The 27004-nt window shown below is 33.2% G+C and overlaps 1 protein-coding gene across 2 annotated transcripts in view; it reads left to right on the plus strand.

Moving 5' to 3' along the window:
* The window catches only part of CNTN5 (contactin 5), a 1210258-nt gene that overhangs the window by 946249 nt on the left and 237005 nt on the right, over positions 1–27004 (plus strand). For both annotated transcript variants that reach the window (XM_003129801.6, XM_021102337.1), the window contains exons 10-13: positions 7145–7326; positions 12880–13016; positions 14647–14776; positions 17394–17544. In XM_003129801.6, the coding sequence (XP_003129849.3) occupies positions 7145–7326; positions 12880–13016; positions 14647–14776; positions 17394–17544 (600 nt within the window). The remainder of the gene's footprint in view (positions 1–7144; positions 7327–12879; positions 13017–14646; positions 14777–17393; positions 17545–27004) is intronic.

Here is a 27004-nt window from a genome sequence, read left to right on the forward strand (position 1 = left end):
TAAATAATATCAAGAAGTGATTATTCTCATATGAAATAACTAAGCTTTCTTTCAGTGGTACTTCTCCACTGCATTAAACACCTCATGTAGTTGCAGTAATTGTAAGGATGTTAACGTAAAGTGTCAGAAATTAACTGCCTCCAAAATCAAATTGAAAACCATTATATGTCAGTGGGAAAAATATGAGTGACTTTCTATAAATTATTCTAGATATACATCTATTAATTAAAAAGGAACTATACAAGATATGTCATCACATAAACCAATAGTGATCGTAGATCTGATGATAAAATGAATATAAAAAGAAAATTAGATGTTAAAGTAAGGTTTATTTATCCATGAAAATTTACATTTAGAAAAGTGTGAGTTATATGTCTGAGAATACATGAATGAAGAATAAAAACATCAAACAATTTTGTTTTGTACATTTTTAATATAATATACTATCAATGTGAAAGAATTCTCGAGAACCCAGCAATAAACTTTAGAACCAAAACAGTGCCAAGAGTAACAATAATCTTGAAGTCACTGTGTGGTCTTTAACAATTCCATCTGCCTTCCCCCATAAGGAACCAACAGCCTGGAGTATTTATTCACTATCCTTGTGATTTACTTTAACAAAATTATCTTATGACATATAGATATATCTCAAAAATATTCTCTGTTTTTTTCTTGATTTCAAAATATTGCTAAATTGGAGTTTCCTTGTGATGCAGCAGGTTAGGGATTCAGCATTGTCACTTCAGAAACTCTGGTTGCTACTGTGGTGCAGGTTCAATTCCTGTCCATGGGAACTTTCATGTGTTATAGGCATGCCCCCCTCAAAAAAATATTGCTAAACTCCTATTATAACATATGTAGTCATTCATGACTTCTTTTTGTTTCCTCAACCTCTGTTGAGGGTGGTTTTAGTTTATTTACTTTGTCCAATAAATAGAAAACTAATGTGCATCATTCCAGATTTCTGCCAGGAAACATTTATCAAAAACTGAGCTAGGGAAGAGGAACCTAAGAATAGCACAACAATGTTAGCTGAAAATACAGAGAAAGGATAGCAGAGAGACTGAGGTGACTGAAATTTATAGGGCAGAATAACAGAAAGGGGGAGCTACACAGAGAATGACATATTCAAATATATATTGGGATATCATTGAGGGGGAGATATGGAAACCTAGATGTAAGTAAATAATATCAGGAAGTGATTATTCTCATATGAAATAGTAAATAGTGTATGTATAGAATGAGACTTCACACCTTAAGAAAAACTATTGGAGAAGAAAAACCACCAGAAAGTTGAAAAAAAAATGGATAATGCCCAGAGTCAAAAGAAATTAAAATGCCAGCAAATCAGTGATAAAATCCTACTGATAGATTAGGTCATTCAGTAGAAACTAAAAAAAAGACCAAGCTTTAGGGTGAGAGTTAACCTGTCCCTAAAATGAAGGCTATTTTGCATCCTCACAAAGTCTTTGTTGGGTTCTTAAACACCCTAACAAAGATTACACGCAGTCTTCAGAAGGATTAAACTGAACTACAAGTAAATTTACATGTCAGAACAAAATTCATCAATTGTTAAGAGACAAAAACAAAAATCAAGTACTCGACAGTGTATAGTTTCAAACATTTATAGAAATATGAAGAAGCAAAAAAGTGAATTATAAACAGGAGAAAAAATCAATCAATAAAAGCACACCCCAGAAATATCAGATACATTAACAAAAAAGCATTTCAAAAACAGCTCTTATTTTATGACTAAAATTGAAAATTCATTGTTTAGCTTAATAATGGGTTAGACACTTTCAGGAGATATATGAATGAACTTGACAGAGCAATAGAAACTATGTAAATATATACAGAGAAAAATATTGAATTATGCCTAAGAAATCCATAGAAAAATATTGTTATCTTATATACATGAAAGTTAATACCTGGAGTTTCTGTTGTGACTCAGTGGTTAATGAATTTGACTAGGAACCATGAGGTTGCAGGTTCAATCCCTGGCCTTGCTCAGTGGGTTGAGGCTGAGCAAGGCCGTGAGCTGTGGTGTAGGTTGCAGATGCGGCTCGGATCCCGTGTTGCTGTTGCTGTGTCTGTGGTGTAGGCTGGCGGCTACAGCTCCTATTTGACCCCTAGCCTGGGAACCTCCATATGCTGCAGGAGCAGCACTAGAAACAGAAAAAAAAAAAAAAAGTTAATATAGAAGACAGAGGTATACAAAAACAAACAAACAAATAAACAAACAATAAGGTTATGGCCAAAACTTATCAAATTATTGAAAAACATAGCTTCACAGATCTCTGAAGCTTAATGAAATACAAGCAGTATAAATACAAAGAAAAATACATCGTCACATCATAATCTAATTGCTAAAAAACAATGCTAAAAAGAAAAACATTTAAGTAGTCTACCTAGAATTATTTATCCAATGAAAATATTCTTCAAACATGAAAACTAAATTAAAACAAAATAAAAGCAAATAAAAAAGACAACAAAAACACAAATCCTTAATAATTTGTTGTACTAGGTAGCACTATAAGAAATGCTAAAGAAAGTTTTTTGGGCTGAAAGAAAATTGATATTTGGAAACTCCAATCTCCACAAAGGAATGGAAAGCCAGAAATTTTTGTTTAATATGTGTAAATTTAAAATATATTTGCCCTTTTTAATTTCTAAAGTTTCTAATTTCTATCTTTTTTCTCTAAAGTAAAAATAAGGAAGGGAAACATGTAAGCATGTTGTCAGATACATATTCCAAGCTTTGAGACAAACATACATAAATAAAAAGAACAGAAGCTATAGCTAATAAACCAATAGAAAGCTTTAATGAAATACAAAAAAAAAAAACAACCCCTAATTAATGCTAATTAATGGAAAATAAAAAAAGGAAAGAGGGCAAAAAAGGAACAAAGCACTGATGGAATAAAGAGAAAACTAGTATTTTAACACTAGACTTAAAACGCAACCATAGATAATCTTATTAAAATTAAATTCACTAAAACACACCGAAGGCAGTTATTTATCAGACTGGATAAAAAAAAAGCAAAACCCGGTAACACTATAACACACTACTTGCAAGAACCCCCCTTTAAATGTGTGTGTGTATATATGTTAAAAGCAAGAATATATATGTTAAAAGCAAGAGGATGAAAAAAAAGATACAAGCATTAATCATAAGAAAGTTCAAGTTACTATCTTAATAAAGGTAAAGTATACTTCAGCAAAAGGAATATTATCTAATATGAAGAATGGCACTTCATAATAAAAAAATTAATTTCTCAAAATTTAAAAATCAAAAATGTATATGTATATACATGTATATGCACATGTATACATATTAATTTCTCAAAAATTAAAAATCAAATATATATGTATATATCATGTATATGCACATGATAACAAAGCTTTAAAATGTATGAAGCCAAATTTGATAGTACTTAAGAAATTGACAAATTCGTAGTTATAATTGGATATTTTAACACTCTTCTCTGGTAATTTATCAAGTATAAGCATAGGACAAAAAATCAATAAAATAACATTCTTTTACAGTAATTTATCAGTTACAAGAACAAAAAGAAAATCAGTGAAATATGGAAGACTTGAATACAATTATTAACCAACTTAATTTATATTTAAAGAACACTACAACCACTAGTTGCAGAGTACGCTTGTAAGAAATCTACTCATGGAACATTCACAAAGATTAACCATATGGTAGTCTATAAAAATAAGTATCACTCTTTAATTACAACAAAATTAAATTGTATGTCAATAACAAAAGGATACCTTAAAATTACTAAAATATATGAAAATTCCAAAAACACAACCAAGTAACCAACTTGTCAAAGAAAAAAACTCAAGGGAAATTAGAAAATATTTTGAATATTTTGAATTATAATGAACACACACACAATGTGTGTGTGTTCATTATAATTAACAGAATGTGTTAATGCAGTGCTTAGATGTAAATTTGTATGTTTTAAAAGGGAAAATTTGAAAGTTAATGGTCTAAACTTCTACCTTAAACAATTTGAAAAGTCATTCAGTTTAAGTCAAAGTTAATAGAAGGAAAGAAAGTTTAAATAGTAGAAATCAATGAAATTGAATGTGGTCAGACAATGGGAAAAAAAATACAAAGCTTAGAAAATGTCAGTACAATTGATAAACACTAAAAACAATAGAAAAAATTCAAATGATCAATATCATCATTGGCATACAATTTGATTTTGTCAGAGTGAACCTGAGATACCCTGGAGGATAGACAGGTGATTTCTTTGAAGAGTAGTATCATTGTCTACTTAAGAACCCCCTTATTCTCCCCAACCCACAAGAAGAGGGGCTTTACAATGAATGATCTTGCAGGAGAATTTCAAGTTTGGATGGACCATTGACTACTTTGGGACTCCTATTCTTCTTTTTTCTGAATGGAATTTCTTTTTCTGTGATTAGTCAACTCCCATTTTAAGTGCATATGTTACAAAATCAAGATGATACATATCTGGACCTAATGGAGATCTGAAAATCTTGGACTTAAATAGATGAAGAGGCCAGATGAGATTTTGTTTGTCTCCCTTGGGGAAGGGGATGAATGCAATCAGTGATTGGGAAGAACTGAAATGTTCTTCAGAAGAATAGATTGGATAAGTTCAAAAAATACATTTTCCTTTCTTTCTATCAACTCTAATCCAGTAATTTCAATTCTATATTCTATTCCTAAAGAACAAATAAGAAAGGTGTCAAAAATAAACAAAGTGTTTATCATACAATTGTTTGTAATAGTGAAGATTGCTGTTGCTCCTGTAAGGAAAATTAGTGGGAAAATATCTCACATTTAGCAATTACAATCCATGGTAAAATGTTACAAGAAATTCAAGTAGTGTCACAAAGAACTTTGTTATTTAAAGAAAAAATTCCCAGCAGACTACACAAATAATGAAAAACGTTACTGAAAAACAGACATTTAGAATGGGTCTCAAAGGATTAGTAGGATTTTAACAGATATGATTGGAAACAGACAGAGACGTGTTTCTGGGTCAGGAGATATGGAAGGAAGTAGTGAGAAATCAAGCTGAAAAAGCAGATTGGGTCTAGAGCAAAAGTACATTAAATATAGATAGTGATAAATAAATCAGTGAAACAGAGCGGAGAAGCCTGAAACAGATTTAAGTATGTAAAAACTAATTATATGACAAAGATAATATCCCAAAAATCATGGAAAAATGAGTTTTAGTTTTAATGATGCTAAAATAATTAGTTGCATTTCCTATTTCACACCAAAACCATGAACGTAGTCCACATGAATTAAAGATTCACCCGTTTAAAAATAATTTTTTTTTTTTTTTGGGTCTTTTTGCCATTTCTTGGGCCGTTCCCACGGCATATGGACGTTCCCAGGCTAGGGCTCTAATCAGAGCTGTAGCCGCTGGCCTACACCAGAGCCACAGCAACGTGTGATCCAAGCCGCATCTGAGACCTACACCACAGCTCACGGCAACACCGGATCCTTAACCCACTGAGCAAGTCCAGGGATCGAACCCGCAACCTCATGGTTCCTGGTCGGATTCGTTAACCCCTGCACCATGATGGGAACTCCTAAAAATAATTTTTAAAAATGGTACCAGAAATGCTGAGGGAAATATGGCCATAAACTTTGATTTATAGATAATTTTACCACAAAAATTCAGAAGTCATGAAGGAAACTAAAGATATGTTTGTTTCTCCACAAAATATAAAATTGTTCACAGATGCCATGATCAACGAACTATACACTGAGGAAGAATTTTTCTGATAACAAAGTCATAATGGCTCTAATACACAAAGAATTCTAAGAAATTAAATAATGCAAACAAGGAAATAGAAACATGAAAGAAAAATAATATAAACAAACAATTCACAGAAAAGCAGATGCAAATAGCCAGTATAATTATGAAAAGATGTTCATCTTTCTTAGAGTTCAGAAAAATATTAACAAATATTATTATTTTGATTTTCAAAACTGACAAGAACAATTTTTTTTTTTTTTTTTTGTCTTTTGTCTTTTCAGGTCCGCACCCATAACATATGGAGGTTCCCAGGCTAAGGGTCTAACTAGAGCTACAGCTGCCGGCCTACACCACAGCCACAGCAATACAAGATCCGAGCCGTGTCTGTGACCCATAGCACAGCTCAGGGCAACACCGGATCCTTACCCACTGAGCGAGGCCAGGGATTGAACTGGCAACCTCATGTTTCCTAGTTGGATTTGTTAACCACTGAGCCACGATGGGAACCCCAGAACTAAACAATTTGATTGCATAATGTGGTGGCAAGAATATGGGAAAGCAATATTTTGGTTACTGATATGTGTAGAAACTGCTACTACATTATTGACAATCTGGCAGGACTTATTAAGATGAAAAATGTGCATGCCCTTTTTTCTATCAATTCCACTTTTGTGAGTGTCCACTGCAGAAAATAAAAGATAGTTTATGATATATGTATAAGGTGATTTATAGAAATATTGTTTCTTAGTGACCAAAAAAGGAAAAAAATTGGGACTACATTGAATGTATAACTATAGGGGATGGTTTATTAAATTCTGATACATCTGTACAGTGTAACAGTGTGCAGCGATTAACCAGAGTAAATCAGGAGTTGATCTTGGATTTGATATTTTTTTAATAAACTAACTCATCATATGTGGTTTATATATGCATCATAGAGACAAGTTGGGAAATTACTTGTAAACTTCATTTCTTTTTGCATAAAGAAGATATTTGAAGGGGTGGGGGCAAAAGGCATTCTTAATTCATTTAGTTCATGACTCTTTTGTCCAACTTCTTACAGTAAGCGTATATTACTTTTGTAATTTCTCCAAATTTCTTTTGCCACTAAACAATTTTGCAAAGTTTTTAAAAAATGAAGTACAGCATGTATATGTGTAAAATATTGCTTTCCTGAAATATGAAAGAAAAGGAAACAATCTTCCTTGTAATCTACTTACCAGACAATTCACATGGAAAGTAAAGTATATCAACCAGCACATGGTCCTTAATTGCAATTACACTTTATTGCACTCAGTCTATTAAGTACTTAAATTACCAGATAACAGAATCTATGTTCCTAATAGTGGAAAGTATATTAACGATATTTTTGCTCCTTATTGTAGCCCAGTCCCAACAATCACATGGATGAAAGTTAATGGTTATATTCCTAGTAAGTCACGTCTGCGTAAATCTCAGGCAGTGCTGGAAATACCCAATGTGCAGCTGGATGATGCAGGCATTTATGAGTGCAGAGCTGAAAATTCACGTGGAAAAAATTCCTTTCGTGGACAATTACAAGTATACAGTAAGTATGCTCAGCAAAGCTTGAGGCTCTAGTCCCAAGAGTCAATCTGAAAATGCAAATTGAACTAAATATTGTTTGTTGGGTAAATTAAAAGCAAGTAATAATTTATAATCATGCTTCTTTTGCATGATAAAGTATCAGGTGAAATCACCCTATATGTGGAAATGCTTTAATTAAAAACAAATGGGGAATTCGGAGTTCCTGTCGTGGCTCAGCGGTTAACGAACCTGACTAGCATCCATGAGGATGAGCGTTTCATCTCAGACCTCACTCAGTGGGTTAAGGATCCAGCGTTGGCGTGAGCTGTAGTGTATGTAGGTTGCAGACATGGCTGGGATCTGGCGTTGCTGTGGCTGTGGCGTAGGCCAGCAGCTACACTCCCATTCAACCCCTAGCCTGGAAACCTCCATATGCCATGAGTGTGGCCCTAAAAAGATGGAAGGAAGGAAGGAAGGAGAGAAGGAAGGAAAGAAGGAAGGAAGAAAGAGAAAAAAATGAATGGGAAATTATTAGGTTCTTCTTTATAGCATAGAGAATTGATAACCTTAAAAATGGGATGTCTTCAGTACCAGAGCCATCCTCTGATAAGTTACAAACCTTGTAACCTGTATTAACTTATTCTTTCCCTTGGCCTGAATCAGAAGTCTCAATTTATTGCCCATAAACTAAATCCTACACAGCTTTTTTTTTTTTTTTTTTTTTGGTAGGTAAAAATTTATTAGAACACAACCACACCCCTTTGTTTGCATATTGGCTATGTCAGCTTTTGCATTGCTAAGAAAGAGCTAAGTAGTTGAGACAGAGATCAGCTCAAATATTACTGAAAGCCTCAAATATCTGCTGTCTCATCCTTTCCAGAAAAACTTTGCTGCCCCTACTCTAAATTAACACATCTGCATGATAAATAACCTTCACAGCTTACAGGAGTTTATATTGGCCAAAAATTTCAAAGAGACAACCAGATGTGTAAGAATTGGGAAAATTTATTTCAAAAATATCTACAGTCTCATTTATACCTCTCACAAACTATACTTTTCACCTTCTTCTTATATTTGCTTTTGTAATATAAATTATACATAAAGGGTAAGTGAGAGTATTCTTATTTCCCAGATGAGGACACTGAAAACTAGAGGAAAACTAATCCATAGCACTGATAAAAGCAAATAAAGATACTTCCACTATAAAATTAAACATATTCAGCTGAATCCATGATTCAATAATTATCACCGAATCTCAAGATCAGTTCTTCTAAAAATCCTAATGTCCTTCACAGGGACTTTAAAGAGTATTTTGAAATATTAATATCAGAATTCAACCTGTTTTTCTTTTCTTATTTGTAACAACAGCTATAAGAATTCAACACTCCAACCAAACTGACTATGCCATGAGCATTTTGTTCATTCACTCATTGATTCAACTAATGTTTATTAAGTGCCTATTATTGTACTATATGATAGCAATAGAGATTTGTAGGAGTTCTTGGTCCACTGGATTAGATAATAAGCAAAGCTCACATAGGGGAGAAGATGATAAAAACATGTGCAAAGTATTATGGGAGCACAGAACCACTGCATTCTACTGGGATGATTCAAGGAAAGCATTCCAGAGAATTTTTACCTTAAAGGCTATACCACCCACCAATGAAAACAGCCCCTATCACCAGCAGGCTAACACAAGTCCCAGAGCCACACAGCCAGCTAGCTCAGGACTGACCAGTGGGTCAGTGCCAGCCCTGGGCTACCAGTCATGCAGCTGCCTATGCTGGAACTCATCCCTGCATACCAGCAGGCTAGCAGCCACTGCAGGAAGCAGTCCTAGCAGCAAACAGAGCAGAAATAAGTGCAATAGCGACTAAAAAACAATTTAAAAAGACAAATGAAACTAAGAGTTGGTATTTTGAAAAGATAAACAAAATTGATAAACATTTAGCCAGACTCATCAAGAAAAAAAGAGGGAGAAATGAAAAAGGAGAAGTTATAGCCAACACCATAGAAATACAAGGGACCATAAGAAATTAGTGCAATTATATGCCAATGAAGTAGACAACTTAGAATAAATGGATAAATTTTTAGAAATGTGTAATTTTCAAAGAAGGAATCAGGAAGAAATAGAAAATATGAACAGACTAATTACCAATAATGAAATTGAATCAGTAATTAAAAAAAAAACAAACTCCCAGCAAACAGAAGTCCAATAACAGATGGCCTCACAGGTGAAGTCTACCAAAAATTTAAAGAAAAATTAACATCTGTATGTCTCAAAAAATTCCAGAAATTTGCAGAGGAAGGAATGCTTTTGAACTCATTCTAGAAGGCCAGCATCCCCTTGATACCAAAACTACACAAAAATATCACACACAAAATTTACAGGCCAATATCATTTATGAATGTAGATGCACAAATCCTCAACAAAAAAAATAGCAAATTGAATTTGACAATACATTAAAAGGATTATAAACAGTGATCAAATGATACTTAGCCCAGGGATGCAAGGATGGTTCAGTATCCACGAATTAATGTGATATATCACCTTAACAAACTGAAGAATAAAAATCACCTGATCATCTCCATAAATACAGAAAAAGCTTCTGACAGAATTCAACATTTATGATGAAAATTCAATAAAGTGGGTATAAAGGAAATATACCTCAACATGATAAAGGCCATGTTTCATAATCCCACAGCTAAGAGCATACTCAATGAGGAAAGTTGAAAGAGTTTTCTTTAAAATCAGTAATAGGACAATAATGCCCATTCTCCTCACTTTTATTCAACATAGTTTTGGAGTTCTAGCCATAGCAATCAGAGAAAAAGAAATAAAAGGAATTCAAATTGGAAAGGAATTTTTTTGCAAATGACAGGATATTTTATAGAGAAAATTCTAAAGACACTACTGATAAACTATTAGAACTCACCAATGAATTCACTAATGCTGAAAGATACAAAATTAACACAGAAATCTGTCACATTTCTAAATGCTAACAGCAAACTATCAGAAAGAAAAACCAAGAAAACAATCCCATTTACCATTGCATAAAAAAGAATAAAATCTAAGGAGGTAAAAGACCTATAGTTGGAAAACTATAAGACACTGATGCAATAAACTGAACACAACACAAACAAATAGAAAGATACATTATGCTTATAGTTTGAAAAAATTAATATTGGTGAAATGATCATACTATCCAAGTCAGTCTGCATATTCAGTGCAAACCCTATCAAAATATCAAAGCCATTTTTTCCAGAACTGGAACAAATAATTGTAAAAAGTGTACAGAAACACAAAAGATTCTTAATAGCAAAACAATCTTAAGAAAGAAGAACCAAGTTGGCAGTATCATGATCCTCGATTTCAACCTATGATATAAAACTCCAGTAATCAAAACAGTATGGTACTGGCACAAAAGCAGATGCTGAGCTCAATGGAACAGAACACAGATCCCATAAATGAATTCACATGTATATGATCAATCAATCTACAACAAAGAATGCAAGAGTATACAATGTGGAAAAGACAACCTCTTAAATATGAGGTGTTGGGAAAATTGAACAGCTACATGAAAAATAATCCAACTAGTATACTTTATCACACCATACACAAAAAAACCCTCAAAATGAATTAAAAAATTAACTGTAAGACCTCAAAATATAAAATTCCTAGAACAAAACATAGGCAGGGATCTTTGACCCCATACTTAGAAATATATACATATATTTTTGATCCAGTTTCCTCAGACAAGGAAAACAAAAACAAAAATTAAAAATAGGAATAAATCTTAACTAAAAAGCCTTTGCACAGTGAAGAAAACTATCAACAAAACAAAAAGGCTGCTTACTGAATAGGAGAAGATATTTGCAAATGATGCTTATGATAAGGAGTTATAAGCCAAAATATGCAAAGAATGTATACAACTCAACATTAAAAAAACAAGCCAGTTAAACAATGGGCAGAGAACAAGAATAGACATTTTTCCGTGGAAGATATGTATATGGCCAATAGGCACGTGAAAAGATGTTCAGCATCTCTAGTCATCAAGGAAATGCAAATCAAAAGTACAAGAGACATCGCCTCAGACCTGTCAAAATGGATATCATCAAAAAACAGCAAATAATTGTTGGTGAAGAAGTAGAGAAAATGGAATCCTTGCATGCTGTTGGTGGGAATATAAATCAGTGTTGCTACCATGGAAAACAGTTGGAGGGTCCTCAAAGAATTAAAAATAAAATTACCACATGATTCAGCAATTCCTGAGTTTTAACCAAAGAAATGAAGACAATAGTTTGAAAAAAAAATGTACCCTTATGTTTAGTGCAGCATTATTTACAGTAGTTGAGATATAGAAGCAATCTAAGTGCCCATCTATAGATTAATGGATAAAGAAGATATGAAATATAAAAATATATGTTTGTGTGCGTATATAAAAGAATAGTGCTCAGCCTGAAAAAAAAAAAAAGAATAAAAGAATGAAATCTTGCCATCTGTGACAACATGGGTGGATCTAAAGTGAATTATGCTAAGAGAAATAAGTCAGAGAAAGACAAGTACCATATTATTTCACTTATGTGTGGAATCTTAAAAAAATAAAAACAATGAACATACCTAGTCATAGCTACAGAGAACAAACAGATGATTGTCAGAAGGGAGAGGAGTGGAGTGATGAAATAAAGTGAGGGAGATTAAGAGGTACAAACTGAAAACAATCTGCCAGGAGGAAAGACACTTTAACCATATCTTATGGATTTCATACAATAGCAATATTATCTCTCTCTTTTTCTTTTTTAATGGCCACATCTGTGGCATATGGAAATTCCTAGGGATTGAATCTGAGCAATGCCAGATCCCTCAACTTACTGCATGGGATGGGGGATCAAACCCAAACGCCTGCAGGTGGATTCTTAACTCACTGTGCCCCTGAGCGGCTCCAGTCGGATTTAACCCACTAACCTCCTGTGCCACAGCAGGAACTCTTACTATCTTTTTCTTAATTAAGTAATTTTCTCTGTTGTAATTTTGAAAGCTTATATATGTACATATTAAATATATTATTATTATATAATAATAATATTAGAAGGCTAATATAGAATTATTTATATCAAATGAAATTGAATTTACAAATTAATTTTCTGAAGCTATTTAGGTTATGTTAGGAAGAAAAAGCAGAGTAGTTATTCAGTAAATGGACATGTATTATTTCAACCTGTGCTAATGCTGCCTCAATACTTGGAAGAAGCAATGCCTCTAAGACTTCTTACTAAACAAATTCCAGTGCTCTTTATGGAGAGAGTCTAGCCACTTACTGTAAAGTGGATAAAACAACAAGAGATACTTCACTTTGCTTATAAAATGTTTTAAATAATCAAAATATCATCATTGCTATTTTTTTTTTACACAGGGAGAGTCCTGGATGTAATGCAACAATGCGTTTCTTCTAAACATCAATAGTTAAATGAATTTATTTAAAATAATTAATGTGTATAAACTTGTGAATATTCCATATGAATTTTGTGGTTGAGATATGAAATAACCCTGCCTTTAATGCTTAAACTTTTACAGCATACCCACACTGGGTTGAGAAACTGAATGATACTCAGTTAGACAGCGGAAGCCCTCTCCGATGGGAATGTAAAGCTACTGGAAAACCCAGACCCACATACCGCTGGCTGAAAAATGGAGTACCCCTCTTGCTTCAGGTACTGTTGGTAACCTTAGCCTGTTCCAGAGTAATTTTAGCAGGATTTCACACAGGACAAACTATCCTCCTTTAGTCTCATTGAAGTATTGTAATAGATCTGGGATGAGAAAAAAAAATGTAAACAAAAATTTCATTTTATTTTAATCACCTCATTACTTTTTTGAGTGATACATCATTTCTTCATATTTTATTCAATCCTGTAAATGTGTAGGAAAATATCAGTCGTTGTCATAGATTCATTGCCAGTTCTAACAGACTTTTAGACATCATCTAGCTTATCGCTGTCACTTTGCACATGGAAGTAAAGTGACTTGCCTGAGATCACATATCTAATAAGAGATGGTCTTTTTAGGAATGAGGGCAAAGAGAAAAAATATATCCCTATTTATGGACAAAAGGGAAGGAAAGTGTATAAAGATGAAATTCCAGTTTCTGCACAGGTCCTGCTGTTATCAAAGTGTCTCTTGTCTGTCATTTGCCCTTTTGGAGCTTCTGTTTGCTCCTTTGTACAATGAAGAGGTTGGATCAGCTCATCCCCACAGTCACGTCTATTTCCACATTCCCTTATTCTAAAAGTAGTTGGGCCAAAACAAAACACAGTCACACAAAAGACAGACAAACAAAACAAAACAAAACAAAACAAAAAAAACAATGGAGCTGTTAATGAAAGCTTGGAGGCAGGGAGTGGGAAGCCCTAGACACTGGTTCACTGCCTCTTCTCATTCTCCTGGGGAATATCAGGTAAAGCTCAAGAAGGGACTGTGCTAGTTATGTTTTCTACTTCCCGCTCCAAGTAAAGTCAATTCCACTGGCAGATAATAGTCTGCTAATTGAAATGAATTTATTTTTAAAATGATGTCAAATTACTCAGCATCTTTGTTGATAAATAATAAAAGCACCACTCACTAAAATGAAAAAGCATAACTTGCTTGGTATTAAGTAGCTGAGACACCTGGTTGTTTCACAACATTTTAAATTTAAAATTCATTTTCAAAATGCACTCTGGACGTCCATCTTCCTCGTTTTGCACATGCTCAATTTTTCTCCCTCTGTATTGTCTCACCTGATAATAAAGTTTACATTTTCCGACCAATAGTTTTATACAGACTCCAGTCGAAGGGTTGTCTTCTATTTGTGTTACTGTGTTGGGAAATGCGAGATCAGGCAAATTTCTGACCAGATCAATATAGTAAAGAGACTCTTGTTATCATCTGGGCTATATTTAACCTTGATCCCATGTATCTACAATCTCAGTCCTTTCTACCATTTGAACTCCTGCTTCTCCTTTGTAAAAAGAATTCAAATAAAAGCATTACCTGATGATTGTTCTTCACAAGCTTAACCAATATACCAAAACAAAAGCAGATGTTAAACATAGCCCAAAGTGAAACTTAGGAGAATAACTACAAGAAAATATAGTTATAATTTCTTTTCTGAGCAAGAAATAGTTATATTTTATATGACATGTTATCTTAGAATAATGAACTGTAAATTTGTATTCATAATAATGTCAAATAATGTTTAACTGCGTTAATCAGAGGCTTTTTTGTTCTTGGTCTAGGAGAAAGTAACAGTAAAATCTGTATGATTCGTTCACTTTCTATATCTATTTTTTTATTCCATTACAGAGTAGGATTGAGATGGTTAATGGAGTATTGATGATCCACAATGTGAATCAGTCAGATGCTGGAATGTATCAGTGTTTGGCTGAAAATAAATATGGAGCCATTTATGCAAGTGCTGAGCTGAAGATTCTAGGTATGCAATTTCTAAGTAAATAGGAAAAAAAGTATTGCTTCTTTTCATGCTCTAATTTTTACAATACTGAAAGTTTATGATGTGATTGTAAAAACCTCTTTTATAGCTTGAAAAGAAATACTATGTCTTGCTGACTTGTATTGTTTTAAACTTTAGGAGACAAGTTTACATTGTGTACAGTTTGTCTCATAACTTTTTAAGAAGACTTTCTCTAATTTTAGTTGTAATCTTAACAGGTTTACACAATGTCTTTTCTGTGGCATTTCAAAAAAAAAAAAAAATAGGAAATGTATGTTAACTTTCAAGGAAGAATGCCTTAAGGGTATGGAATCAGAAGGTAGGTTTTCAACAGCCTCTGCCTGCTCCCATAGCAATGCTTAATATTTTCCCAAGCAGTTCCTACCTATCAGTAGGTAAGTGTCTTTGACAAGGCAAGATTCCCAAGTAAAGCACCTCTCATAAAGGGACATAAACCATGATCATTCTTAACATGTTGATATAAACCTTCCTAAGGTCAGGCCCAGCAGTCTATAGGATTATGCCCTTGATGAGAATATAACCAGGGCTCTATCACTACTTCACTATTTACTACAGGAAAAATTCAACTCAGGGGAATAGGCTACCCAGAGTGAGCATATTTAGGTACTGGAATGCATTTTACTTTTCCCCCACTCTCATGATTTTCTAAGGTTTGAATCTGGGGTGATTATAATACAAAGAAAATGACACAAGTGATCTCAAGGCACCATCTCCCAAAAGAAGACAGGAGCCAAAGTGTGCTTTGTGTTTTCCACTGACCCAAAGCACAACATTAACAGAAGCACTCAGGATCTCAGGAATCTGGAAATGTATCATTCACATATCAGCTAAATATAAATCAACTTGTTGAATTATAAATGTTTGCATTTGAAATCTCTTCATGTTATAACAAATTCATCCAAGATAGATATAGGAGTCCACGTTTCAATCTCTTATATCCTAAGCAATCAGATAGTAATATACTTTCTTGTCAGCTCACACTCCAACATTTCTGATTCAGCCTTCATCCACTTAACAGTTCACCCAGAAACATTCTCAAATGCATCCTCTTCTGATTCATTAAACATATTTTCAAAATTACCTTTTATAAGATATATTCCCAGTAGGCAACCAAAAATGTTACCGGCAATCTTCTTATAAATTTCTTTTTTCCTTAAACTTCTTAATCCATCTCAATTGCATACTTATTTTTTTATGTTGCATATATATATCTTCAGTGTTGTTATGCTATGCATTATACTGCTATATGATGGACATAAAACACATAAAATATTCATTAAATTGTCAAATTGGTATAAATGAATCAGATACAGCAGACTTGTATACATATCTGCTAGGTTCTCCTTTAAATTCAAAGCTTAAAAAAAAAAAAAATTGGGGAGTTCCCATTGTGGCGCAGTGGTTAACGAATTCGACTAGGAACCATGAGGTTGCGGGGTTCGATCCCTGGCCTTGCTCATTGGGTTAAGGATCCAGCATTGCCATGAGCTGTGGTGTAGTTTGCAGATGCAGCTTGGATCCCGCGTTGCTGTGGCTCTGGTGTAGGCTGATGGCTACAGCTCCAATTAGACTCCGAAACTGGGAATCCATATGCCGTGGGAGCGGCCCTAGAAAAGGCAAAAAGACAAAAAAAAAAAAAAAAAAAAATTGTTTTGATTTCTGTGTAATGTGATCTTTTAGTCTAATATTCCCAACCACAGCTACCCATTGGAATTATCTGGGAACTTTTAGTCAAAACTGTGTTAATAAAAATCTAGTAAGAACAATGAATGTTCATCCTAGGTGAATAATCGTAACCAAAAAAAATTTTTTAATTGAAATTTGAATATTCAACTTCTTAAAAATATTTCTTTAAAAACTACATTTAATTTTGTATAGTATTAAAATACAATATACATTAAGTCTCATAATATTAATACATTTAATTTTGTATTAATTAAAAAAAATTTTTTAATTGAAATTTGAATATTCAACTTCTTAAAAATATTTCTTTAAAAACTACATTTAATTTTGTATAGTATTAAAATACAATATACATTAAGTCTCATAATATTAATACATTTAATTTTGTATAGTATTAAAATACAATATACATTAAGTCTCATAATATTAAAATACAATATACATTAAGTCATTGGATGACAATGGATTGACCTCTCTACAGGTAATCTCCATTTTTTTCGTAGGTATCCCAAAGTAGACTTTCGGTGTCTAGCTCCTTTACCATTTGCCCAAAGGTGCTCATTAGTCTTTCACAATTAAAGTTGATTATCATATTTAAAGCATGTCATTCTTTGAAACAGTCTTTGTCAGTGGGGAAAGACTTTTAGGTACTGGAATGCATTTTACTTTTCCCCTGCTAATGTATGGAATCACCTGCTAATGCAAAGAACAGCCAATAAGATATTTATTAATGAATAATAAATTGAAATTTAAGTTTGTGCCCTTTACATGTGTAGATATACTGTGATTTTTATTAGACATGTATTCCAAAGATAAAACTGCAAAATCTTGATGAATCATCCATTAGAGATTATTGTCATTGCTTCTGATAGAACTAATGTTTCCTTCTTCATAGCTTCAGCTCCCACTTTTGCGCTGAATCAACTGAAGAAAACAATCATTGTTACCAAAGGCCAAGAAGTTGTCATAGAGTGCAAACCCCAAGGCTCTCCAAAACCAACCATCTCTTGGAAGAAGGGAGACAAAGCAGTTAGAGAAAATAAAAGGTTAGCAGTCTATCTCATTAATTCAAACTCTTAACAGCAGATGATATACACAAAGTATCAAAGAGTCTGGCCAAAACTGTGAGGCATATTTTATTAATTGATTAAACTATGGTTTTTGTCTACATAGTGACTAAAAAAGAATCAAGTGGTTTAAAAAGAAAGTGCTGTCTCAATATGGTCAGACTTCTTTGTTTTTGTGGTGTTTTACCACCACGTAGGAATTTCAGTAGGTTATGAAGAAAGTAAACAGTTCCATTAAGTTATTTTTTGTTTTCATTTTGAGTCTGCAGATTTGGGTATCAACAAATTATCTATGATAATTCTTAAAAGTTGGGTTCTAATTTCAATGTTAATATTAAAAATAAGATGAGCGTATTCCACATTTTCTGCATAATCACTTTATGACAGAATACTTCCAAATGAAATTTATGCCTAAATTTACCTTTTTGTTTTCAATCATATTGATGCAAAAGGCTACAGAATCACCTCAGCAAGCAAATGAGAAATATGCAGTGGATTATTTAATGTGTAAAAATGTGGCTTTGGTACATAGAGCCCAAGGAGTACAAGTGGGGGAAAATGATGAAAGGATCAAATGCTGCATGAGAGTTTATGGGTGGCAAATTCAAAAGTCCCGCACTTTACCGATCATTATCATACGGTGTTACAAATGGCAATTTAACTTTAACAAAATATTAGTATCCCTAATATCTGTATCCCTAAATTGATGTTTTTTGTCCATCAGACCCAGACCTCCTTTTCTTGGCCTCTATTCCTGGCATGGTCATTCTCACCAATCTCACCTACTCCTAGTTCAATATCTTTGGGATAGTTTCTGTTCTAGCAGGCTGAATAGTTACTTGTTCCATGATCGGAATGATAGGCTGTGTGAATATATATGTAAAGGAATATCCATGGGCTGATAGTGGAGATAGAGAAGCTTTTTGAAGATTTTTAAACTATGATTTTATTTTTTTTATTTTAAGGAATCTCCAGGTTTTGCCCCATTGCTTTTAAAGATCACCAGCACATGTCTACTTAAGTTCCTTTATCAATCATGTCCATTTTCATACTAAAACTAATTCTCTCCAGGAGTGTACTAAGACATGAAACAGTCCATGGGGATTTTCTCCTCTAGTATACTTTCATTCAGAATGTTCTGCTCATCAAACTCATATTAGATTTTCACTTCAGCTCATTATTTCCATTACTTGGCCATTAACTTTTGTTAAAATATAATCACCCAGAGGCACTCCAGCAGTGCACAAATATTAAGCCTTCATTATTCCATGTTCATTTCCTGTACTTTTTGTGGACAAAGACACTCTCAGCTGAAATGAAGAATAATTTTGGGTAAAGTCACAATTTATCTTTTTTCCTTTCCATCTGCATATATATAAACTCTTATGGAAATGCATAGGATATGCCATATATGTTTTTTAAATTATTCACAGTTATTGAAATAAGTACTCATTTTCATTTCTAGACTGAGGCGGGAGGGGTACCAGTTACAGAGATAATGGTCTATAATTCAAATGGGTGTTAAAGAAATCCTGCATCTCAAAATATAAAAAGTATCCTATGGAGGGGCAGTATTATAGTGTAATTTTTCTTTTATGGGACTATAATCTAAGCAAAGTCTTGTCCAAAATCCCTTGTAATAATCCCCTACTCACCAAAGGAGATTCAGAACAGTGAAGTTTCCAACTTGCTCATTTAACAAGCACAGAAAATTGCACTTGAAGTACCCATTAGTTGACTTCTAGTGGGAATTCATGTTGTGTTTATTAGGCAACAATGATCAGGCTCACATACTGACTCACAGACATATGGAAAAATATATTCTTAGTGTAAGCCCTAAAGGAAACTGTTACAGAGGGGAAAACAGGGTCTTCTTTCTTTTTCTAAGGAAGGAGAGGAATTCATGGGTATAATTAGGGTCTTGTTTCTGCCCCTTTATTTCCATCTACATGCTGTGTCTGTTAATGAGCAAGCTGTTTTGTTGTTTCCTCTGTGACAATGTCTTTTACAAATTAAGAACATAAAACAATACAGACCCTAGGTATCTTATTTTTTTAGGGTATAAGAAATTGTATAATGAGGGAAAATGAACATTCATATATCAAGAATATATCAGTTGACTTCCTTTGTAAATTAAAATCTATACTTTCAAAGGAAGTAAAATATTCAAGATAATAATATTTATCTAGGGGAAGAGAAGGTTGATAGCTGACTTCATAAGATTTAATACCTGTGAACTGCTTACAATATACAATTTATTATCACTCAGGGATGATAACTTGCAATTCCATAGGTCCACTGAGCTTAAAGGGTTGAGGAAGAAATGGCCTTACATTCATTATGATGGGGTTAGGATGCTGACGTCCTGGTTTCAAAAGCAGACTGCACAAGATGACCTCTGATTAACCTTCTCTTTAACGTGTTAGCAAAACATTAAGGAGAAAAAAGTATCAAGCCATAGGAGCAATGGAAATTAATGAATATAGATGAACAAAGTTTTGACTTCTAGGAGGAACCATGCCTTGAAGTAAAAATGGGCTCATTTAAGAAACTATCAATGACAGTTCAAGCCCAGACCCCTGAAACCAGAACTCAATCCACATAAGAAACCAATGAGGAATCATCCACTAACCTCTGTACCCATACTATTAAATTAAGAAATTGGGCCTCACTGTAAAGATTGACTTGAATCCCTCAACTGTACAGAAGCTACTCTTTAAGAAGCTACTCTTTACAGAAGCTACTCTTTACAGAAGCTACTCTTTAAGGTGGCAAGGTATTTCTCTAGTCTACCCCATCAGTACCAATGCAGGATAAGTTTGGAGGTTATGAATCCATCAACTGGATGAGAAAAGACATAAAGCTGAGGATTTGAAGTGGTTCATAAATTTTAAAAAAATTAGTAAATAATGATATAGAGTAAAAATAATGAAATCAATGGATTATTGCAGTCAGAAGGAGTATAGACTCTTGCATATTCTCCAGGAATCAGTTTACCTAGAAACTGGAAACTCATAAGGACGAGAGTATGGGAATCAATGACCATCATGCCTCCATCTAGTTGAGCTACATTGGAGCCTTGGTGAACTTGGGCAGCTGACTGGTGTCAAGATCAATGTTTGACGAAGGGACTCAGGCATTGATAGAAATATTAAAAGGGGCCAAGGGAAACTAAGAACATTACCAATAGACAAAACCAGGCCTGTGAACATAGGAACAGAAAAGTGTAAAAAGCATAGAAAACTGTAAAGCATAAAGGCTAAATAATAGTCATAAGTATGGGGACAAAAAGTTAAAACAACAAATGTAAAAAGCATAGCCTATGTAAAGAGGTATAACATAAGTAAATGAGTTTTATATGTATGTATATATGTGTCTGTCTATCTATCTATCATCTATCTACCTATCTATATATGCAGTGGGCTTCCCAGTTTTTCAGATTATCTCTAAGAGATAGATTATGGATAATTTTAATTTTGTGCTTTCCTATCTTTTACAAATTGTATTTCTTTATTATATACCATGTTTCTAATTTATATACTGGTAAGTAAACTTAATGTAGACACTAAAAACTTGTAGGAGGAACTTTATTAAATTCACATGTTTCTAATCATGTAATTCAAATAGTTCAGATTTGATCTGAACATATAAAAAAGCAAGAACCTTCTCATCCATCCTGCTATAGTTTTTACATCTCCAAGGAGAGAATCTGCTTGGTTTTTAAAATAATTCAAATAGTTTGCCCTTGTCTTTTAGAGATGTATTATAGAAAAATTGATGTTATTAGCCTCAGAGATTCACTTTTAGTCCAATTTGAATAGATCTCTCTCTTATTCTACTGTCCTTTCAATCAACAGACCAATTGAGCAAACCTTCAATTAACAGAAAATTAGATTTTTTTCTATAATTTAAGTATATGGTTAACCATTCTTCTCTAGGTTTCCTTTTTTGTTTGTTTTGTTTTGTTTTGTTTTGTTTTGTTTTTTACCAATTCTTACAATTAGGCACTTAAAAACTCTAGAGTACCAAACATCCTAAATTGTGTTTTTCATTTCCCTCTACTCTCCCCCTCATATAAACTATGCTCTCTGCTATTGACAGAAGAATCATCTCAAAGCATAGCTTTAAGCACATTGTCATCTATCTGCTAAAATTACTGAGCTCAATCTTCTACTGAATACAGTAGTAATTCATGAGTATATTTGAGGTTCTGTGTATTTTTCCACATTTATTCATTAATCCATGTAACATATTAAGTTGAACTCTATGAAAGTTTTATTATTGTCAGTTCAAAATGAGTGAAGAGCAAGAATTTTGTATAGTTCTAATACTGCTAAACACCTATATACTATAATGCTTGATGCCAGGAATGGAGTTGTGAAGAAAATATACAGTGTATCTACCACTGTGGAGTTCAGAGTCTATGCCTCATTCAGCTATCAACTGTTCAACTGTCTTTCACTCTTCATGTATCTCTAACCATTTCTTTCCTCCCCCTTCAAAAACCACCCTCCAAAGTACTTTATCTTCAAGTTACACTGGATTCACAATTCCTCCAAACAGGCTCTTCATTATCTCACCTTTAAACTTTACGTAAACTTTCCCTTTCTCCTTCCTCCCCTTTCTTGTATCATGCTGGTCAGCCCAAATAACACTTGAAATTCTAACTGAAAAGTATTCTCTTTTTATTCTTTCTTACTGTTGCAAATGCTCAAGCAGATACAGTTTTGAAGAAGCTGTAGTTAGTAACAAGTTAGATAAATGATTCATGACAACTTTCAACTTAGTTCCCAGTATGTGCCAATTCACAAGCCTCTGATTTACATATTGTCATCCCTGACATACAGATTTTGAAACTTAAAGAGATTAAGAGACTTATTCAAGGTCATCTGTCATGAAGCTGAGCTTTAAAAATCAAGTCTGGTAGCTAGTCAATGATTCTATGATAATCTGAATAATCAGATTTTCTAGCAATGATGTTTCATTTCAGTCTACATGGAGCATGGTGATGGAATTCCTTCTTAGCGTTCATGATGCTTCTGATAAGGATTAAGCTTCCCTATCTATATTGAAAATTTGCATAACCAACTTCATAGGCAGTTTTCACACACACACAATTCACTCGCTCTCTCTCTCTCTCTCACAAATATTCAGAAAATCTTCCATGTAAAGAACTAAATTTGAATCTAATTTTCCTTCCAACATAAGTGATGAAGCCAAACTGAAAGCTAAGAGACACAGTGGTCAAAATTTTATCTTGCTTTTATTTTTTTTTCTTTATCCATCTTACTTTATAGTAAGCTAGACCACATAGGTATTGATTGACAGTCCAGTTGTAAGAAATATTTTTTGTCCTTTACTTTCAGGGACACATTGATCAATTGGTCAAATAGTAGACACAGTAATTCTCAAGATGCCATTATTGTGATGTTCCTGGGCTGTGCTTTACTATTTTCCCCTTTGTAGATCTCCACTGTTGTGAGGATTATCCCCTGATTCTAAGCTTAGTTTTCCTAGACAGTGAATCACTCCAAATAATTCAAATTTATTGAGTAACAGTGTTCTCACACCATGATAAATAGTTGAATAGGAATGGAAAATCAAAAGAATTCTCACATTTTCAAATTATTCCATTTTCAACAGTATATTTAGATAATATAAAAGTGATAATAAATATTCAAATTAATGGCATCCATTTAAAGACAGAAGGTATGCATTAAGAAAGGCTCAAATTATGTATCCCTAATATTTCCCAAATTTAAGATCACAGAAAATCTAAAAGTTTCTTTTCAAAGACCTTCAAAATTTTTTTTCCTGATTTCACTATTAGTTTGTTTCATTTCCACTTCTTTAAAAAGTGTTAAATATAACAAAACATACATCAGTTCCCAAGTGGTGGTAACACTGAGAAGTCAGTTAATTTAAGCTGTAAATGACAACAGAATAATTCTGGCTCCATTGTGCTAGGAACTCCTCCAGTTTGTGGCTTTGCATCTCTAGCTAATTACCAGTTTAGCAAATAGTTCATAAATTCTACTTCTAATTATGGTTCATTTACCCCAGTTACTATAAATTGCTGCACAAGTTGCCTGGTTATACTCTCCACATAGGCGCAACTTGAACAAATCATTAATTGTGTAAAGACTTTTCTCTTCCAAAAGCCCCCCAGACTACAACTTTCAGCTTAATTTGTCCTTAATACAAACAACATCTAAAATACTTGGGAATTCAAGCATCTAAGTACATGCTTCTGACTGATCCTGCTACCTCCCCAAGTGACTCTTCAGTGAATGTAAAATAGTGAAGAGAGAAGGTTCTCAGGATGTTTAGAAAAAAAAGTATTTTATGATGGACATTTTTAACTTCCTCTGAGAATTACATAGTCACTTCTTTTCAGTTTTTGCATAAATCATGATCTAATTTAACTGCGGTTGATTCATAATGGGAATTAGCAGGCTGGTTACAAATTAGGGCATAGACACAATAACCTTGACAAAAATGAAAAACAACCTGAAGATCATTTCTTTAAAATATTTCCTAGACACATGCTATCTTTAGCATGTTTGCTTCTCTGCTAAAATAACAGAATTATTATGAGATTAGATAGATAAATAGATAGATAGATAGGAAAATATAAGATGACCACTGTGTTTTTAGTTATATCTAGAGCTTTCAGGATATCAATTTGTTTTTATTGCTCTCTCTTTTCAGTTGTAAATGGTAGCTCCACTTCTTTCCCAAATCCCATATTGCCTAGATACTATTCTATTTAAATCAATTTATTTTATTGATAAGAAAACTTTATTCAATATATACTGAATGTAAGCCACTATGTCAATTCTTACCAAAATAAGAGAGAATCCCATTCCTCAAGGTGGGACCTGTCTAAAGAGCAATAAAACTAACACATAGATAACTATAACACAGGATACTAAAAATAATAATAACATAGAATTATTAACACAGAATTCTTAATAGATATCACTTAGGTGTTATTAACAAGATAATTAAGATAATAAAAATAACTACCTTTTTTGAGAATTGGCTCTTTGCTACATGCATTACTTAATATCAATCCTCAAAACAGTAACATTGTAAGGAACATATAATTAACCTCATTTAAAATAAGGTAATTGAGTCACAGAGAAATACCTACTGTCACACACATAGCAAGCTACAGAGTCAGAAAGTAAGTCCAGTTCTCTTTGGATCCAAACCACTAATTGGTGTATTCCATCTTATAAAAACACTTTTGAGAGTTAAGAAAAGGAGAAAAACAACCTGAAGATCATTTCTGTAAAAGATAACCTAGGCACATGTTATCTTTAGCATGTCTGCTTCTCTACTAAAATAACAGAGTTAATGGAGGATGAAGAGGAAAAGAATGAAAGATGAGGGAAAACTTGTTGGATGAACTGCCTTTTGAAATAGTCCTTAAGTAAGATTTGAAGCATAAATGTAGAATGTATTTTAGAAGGAGAGTTCAGAATTTGCAAAAACATGGTCATGAATCTAGCACACTTTCATGAAAAGTAAATATTATTGTTTGGCTAAGGAATAGATTATGTGTAAAAATGTAAATAAGCAGGAAAGATTGACTAGCTGAGGACAACTTGAGGAGAACTGGGAAAGACAAATCGAGTCCCTGTTTAATTTAGTAGCCAAAGGGTAATCTTTGAAAGACAATTCACATCTATTTTGGAGCACTTACTTTTATTGTAATTTTTTAAAACTATAAAGTTTTCTATAACACAAAAATATACCCCAAATATTGCACCATTCTTCCTAAAAGTAAAAAAAAAAGAAAATGACTCAAATATAAAATATACAAATAAATGTTATTTAAATGTCTTGTTTTTATCAGTGAGCTAACAAGAAAGTCAAGAGGAAATTCTAGGGCCAAGATCTGAGCTTACCCTGGAGGTAAAGTCATGTGCCCAAGCTGGCTTTTACTTCAAGGGCATTTACTGACCTTGATTTTTATATGTTGCTAAGCCTAGGGGGAAGATAGTGCCCAGATCATGCCCCCTGTAAGACTGGCTCACAAATAGCTACTCGTGTAAAGTAAAAGTGACCTTGATATTAATTAACTCAAAAATTCACAAGGAAAATTATCTCTCATGTCTCATATTCTGAATGGAGTGAGGAAATCTTCCACTTAGGTTTTGTAATCATCGGTCACTATCCCTAAGGTATGCTATCTGGGTGACCCGAAGAATTCAAATGTAAGAATTCAAGGTTTAGTTAAGGTTGACCCCAACGTGAAGTGAACCCGCACATGTAAGGTACAACAAAAAATGAAAGGTAACGAAAGTATCCATGTATAGGCAGTTTTTGTCTTATATTGCCATATAAACAATAATATTTTTTAATGTCACAAAATAAGAAAATCATCAAAAACTCAAAGTCATAACATGAGAAGGTATTTGGAGTTAAAGTGTTCCAGGATACTTGAATTATTGGAAAGAGGTGAATGTATTAATTAATTTTGAATTAGCTAAGTATAGGCACATATAATTTTGTAGTACCATGAATAAGAGGATTCAAATAAAGTGTGCAGTTTCCAAGCTAGTTGAGTAAATAAGTGTAATAAAAAAAAGATTAATTAGGAGTTCCCACTGTGGCACAGTAGGTTAAGAAGTGTGGCAGTGGCTGGGTTCCTTACAGAGGCAGGGGTTCAATCCCCAGCCCAGCACAGTGTGGGTTAAAAGATCTAGTGTTGCTGAACCTGTGGCCTAGATCACAGCTGCAGCTCATATTCAATCCCTGGCCCAAGAACTTCCATATGTGTGGGTGCAAGCATAGAAGAAAATGACCAAATGATGAATAGAGTAAATATACATGCATACATACATACATACATACATACATACATACATACATACAGCAAATGAGGGACATATAGAAAGAATGAAATAATTTTGTAAAAGAAACCCAAACATCAGAAATTACTATAAATATTGAACTAAAATAAATATCTAGCAATCATCTGTTTACAAGAGATATGCTTAAAGCCTAAGGAAATAGGAAACTTGTAGGTTAAAGAGTAGGAAGAATTTACCAGTTATATGCTAAATTACCAGAAGACTTGATTAGCTATAAAAATACCGTAAAAATAAATTATAAAAGAAGTGTAAAGGTGGTCACTATATAATAAAAGATTAATCAAGCAAGCAACAATTTAAAAATCTTAATCTCTTATGAGCTTCAAAATATGCAAAACATAGCTTAACTATTCTATAAGAAAAAAGTAGGTGAATCATAAGAGAATTTAATATATATCCCTTGTATTTCAGACCTGAGAGGGAAATTTATGTCTAAAATGCTTATATTAAAAAAGAAGAAAGCTGAAAATGAAAGAGTTAAGCATCTATCTTAGGTTAGAAAAAGAACTTGAAACTAGAGGAAGTAATGAGAAATTAATAAAAGCAAAAATTAA

Source organism: Sus scrofa, chromosome 9 (assembly GCF_000003025.6).
Source record: "Sus scrofa isolate TJ Tabasco breed Duroc chromosome 9, Sscrofa11.1, whole genome shotgun sequence".
Lineage (NCBI taxonomy): Eukaryota > Metazoa > Chordata > Mammalia > Artiodactyla > Suidae > Sus > Sus scrofa.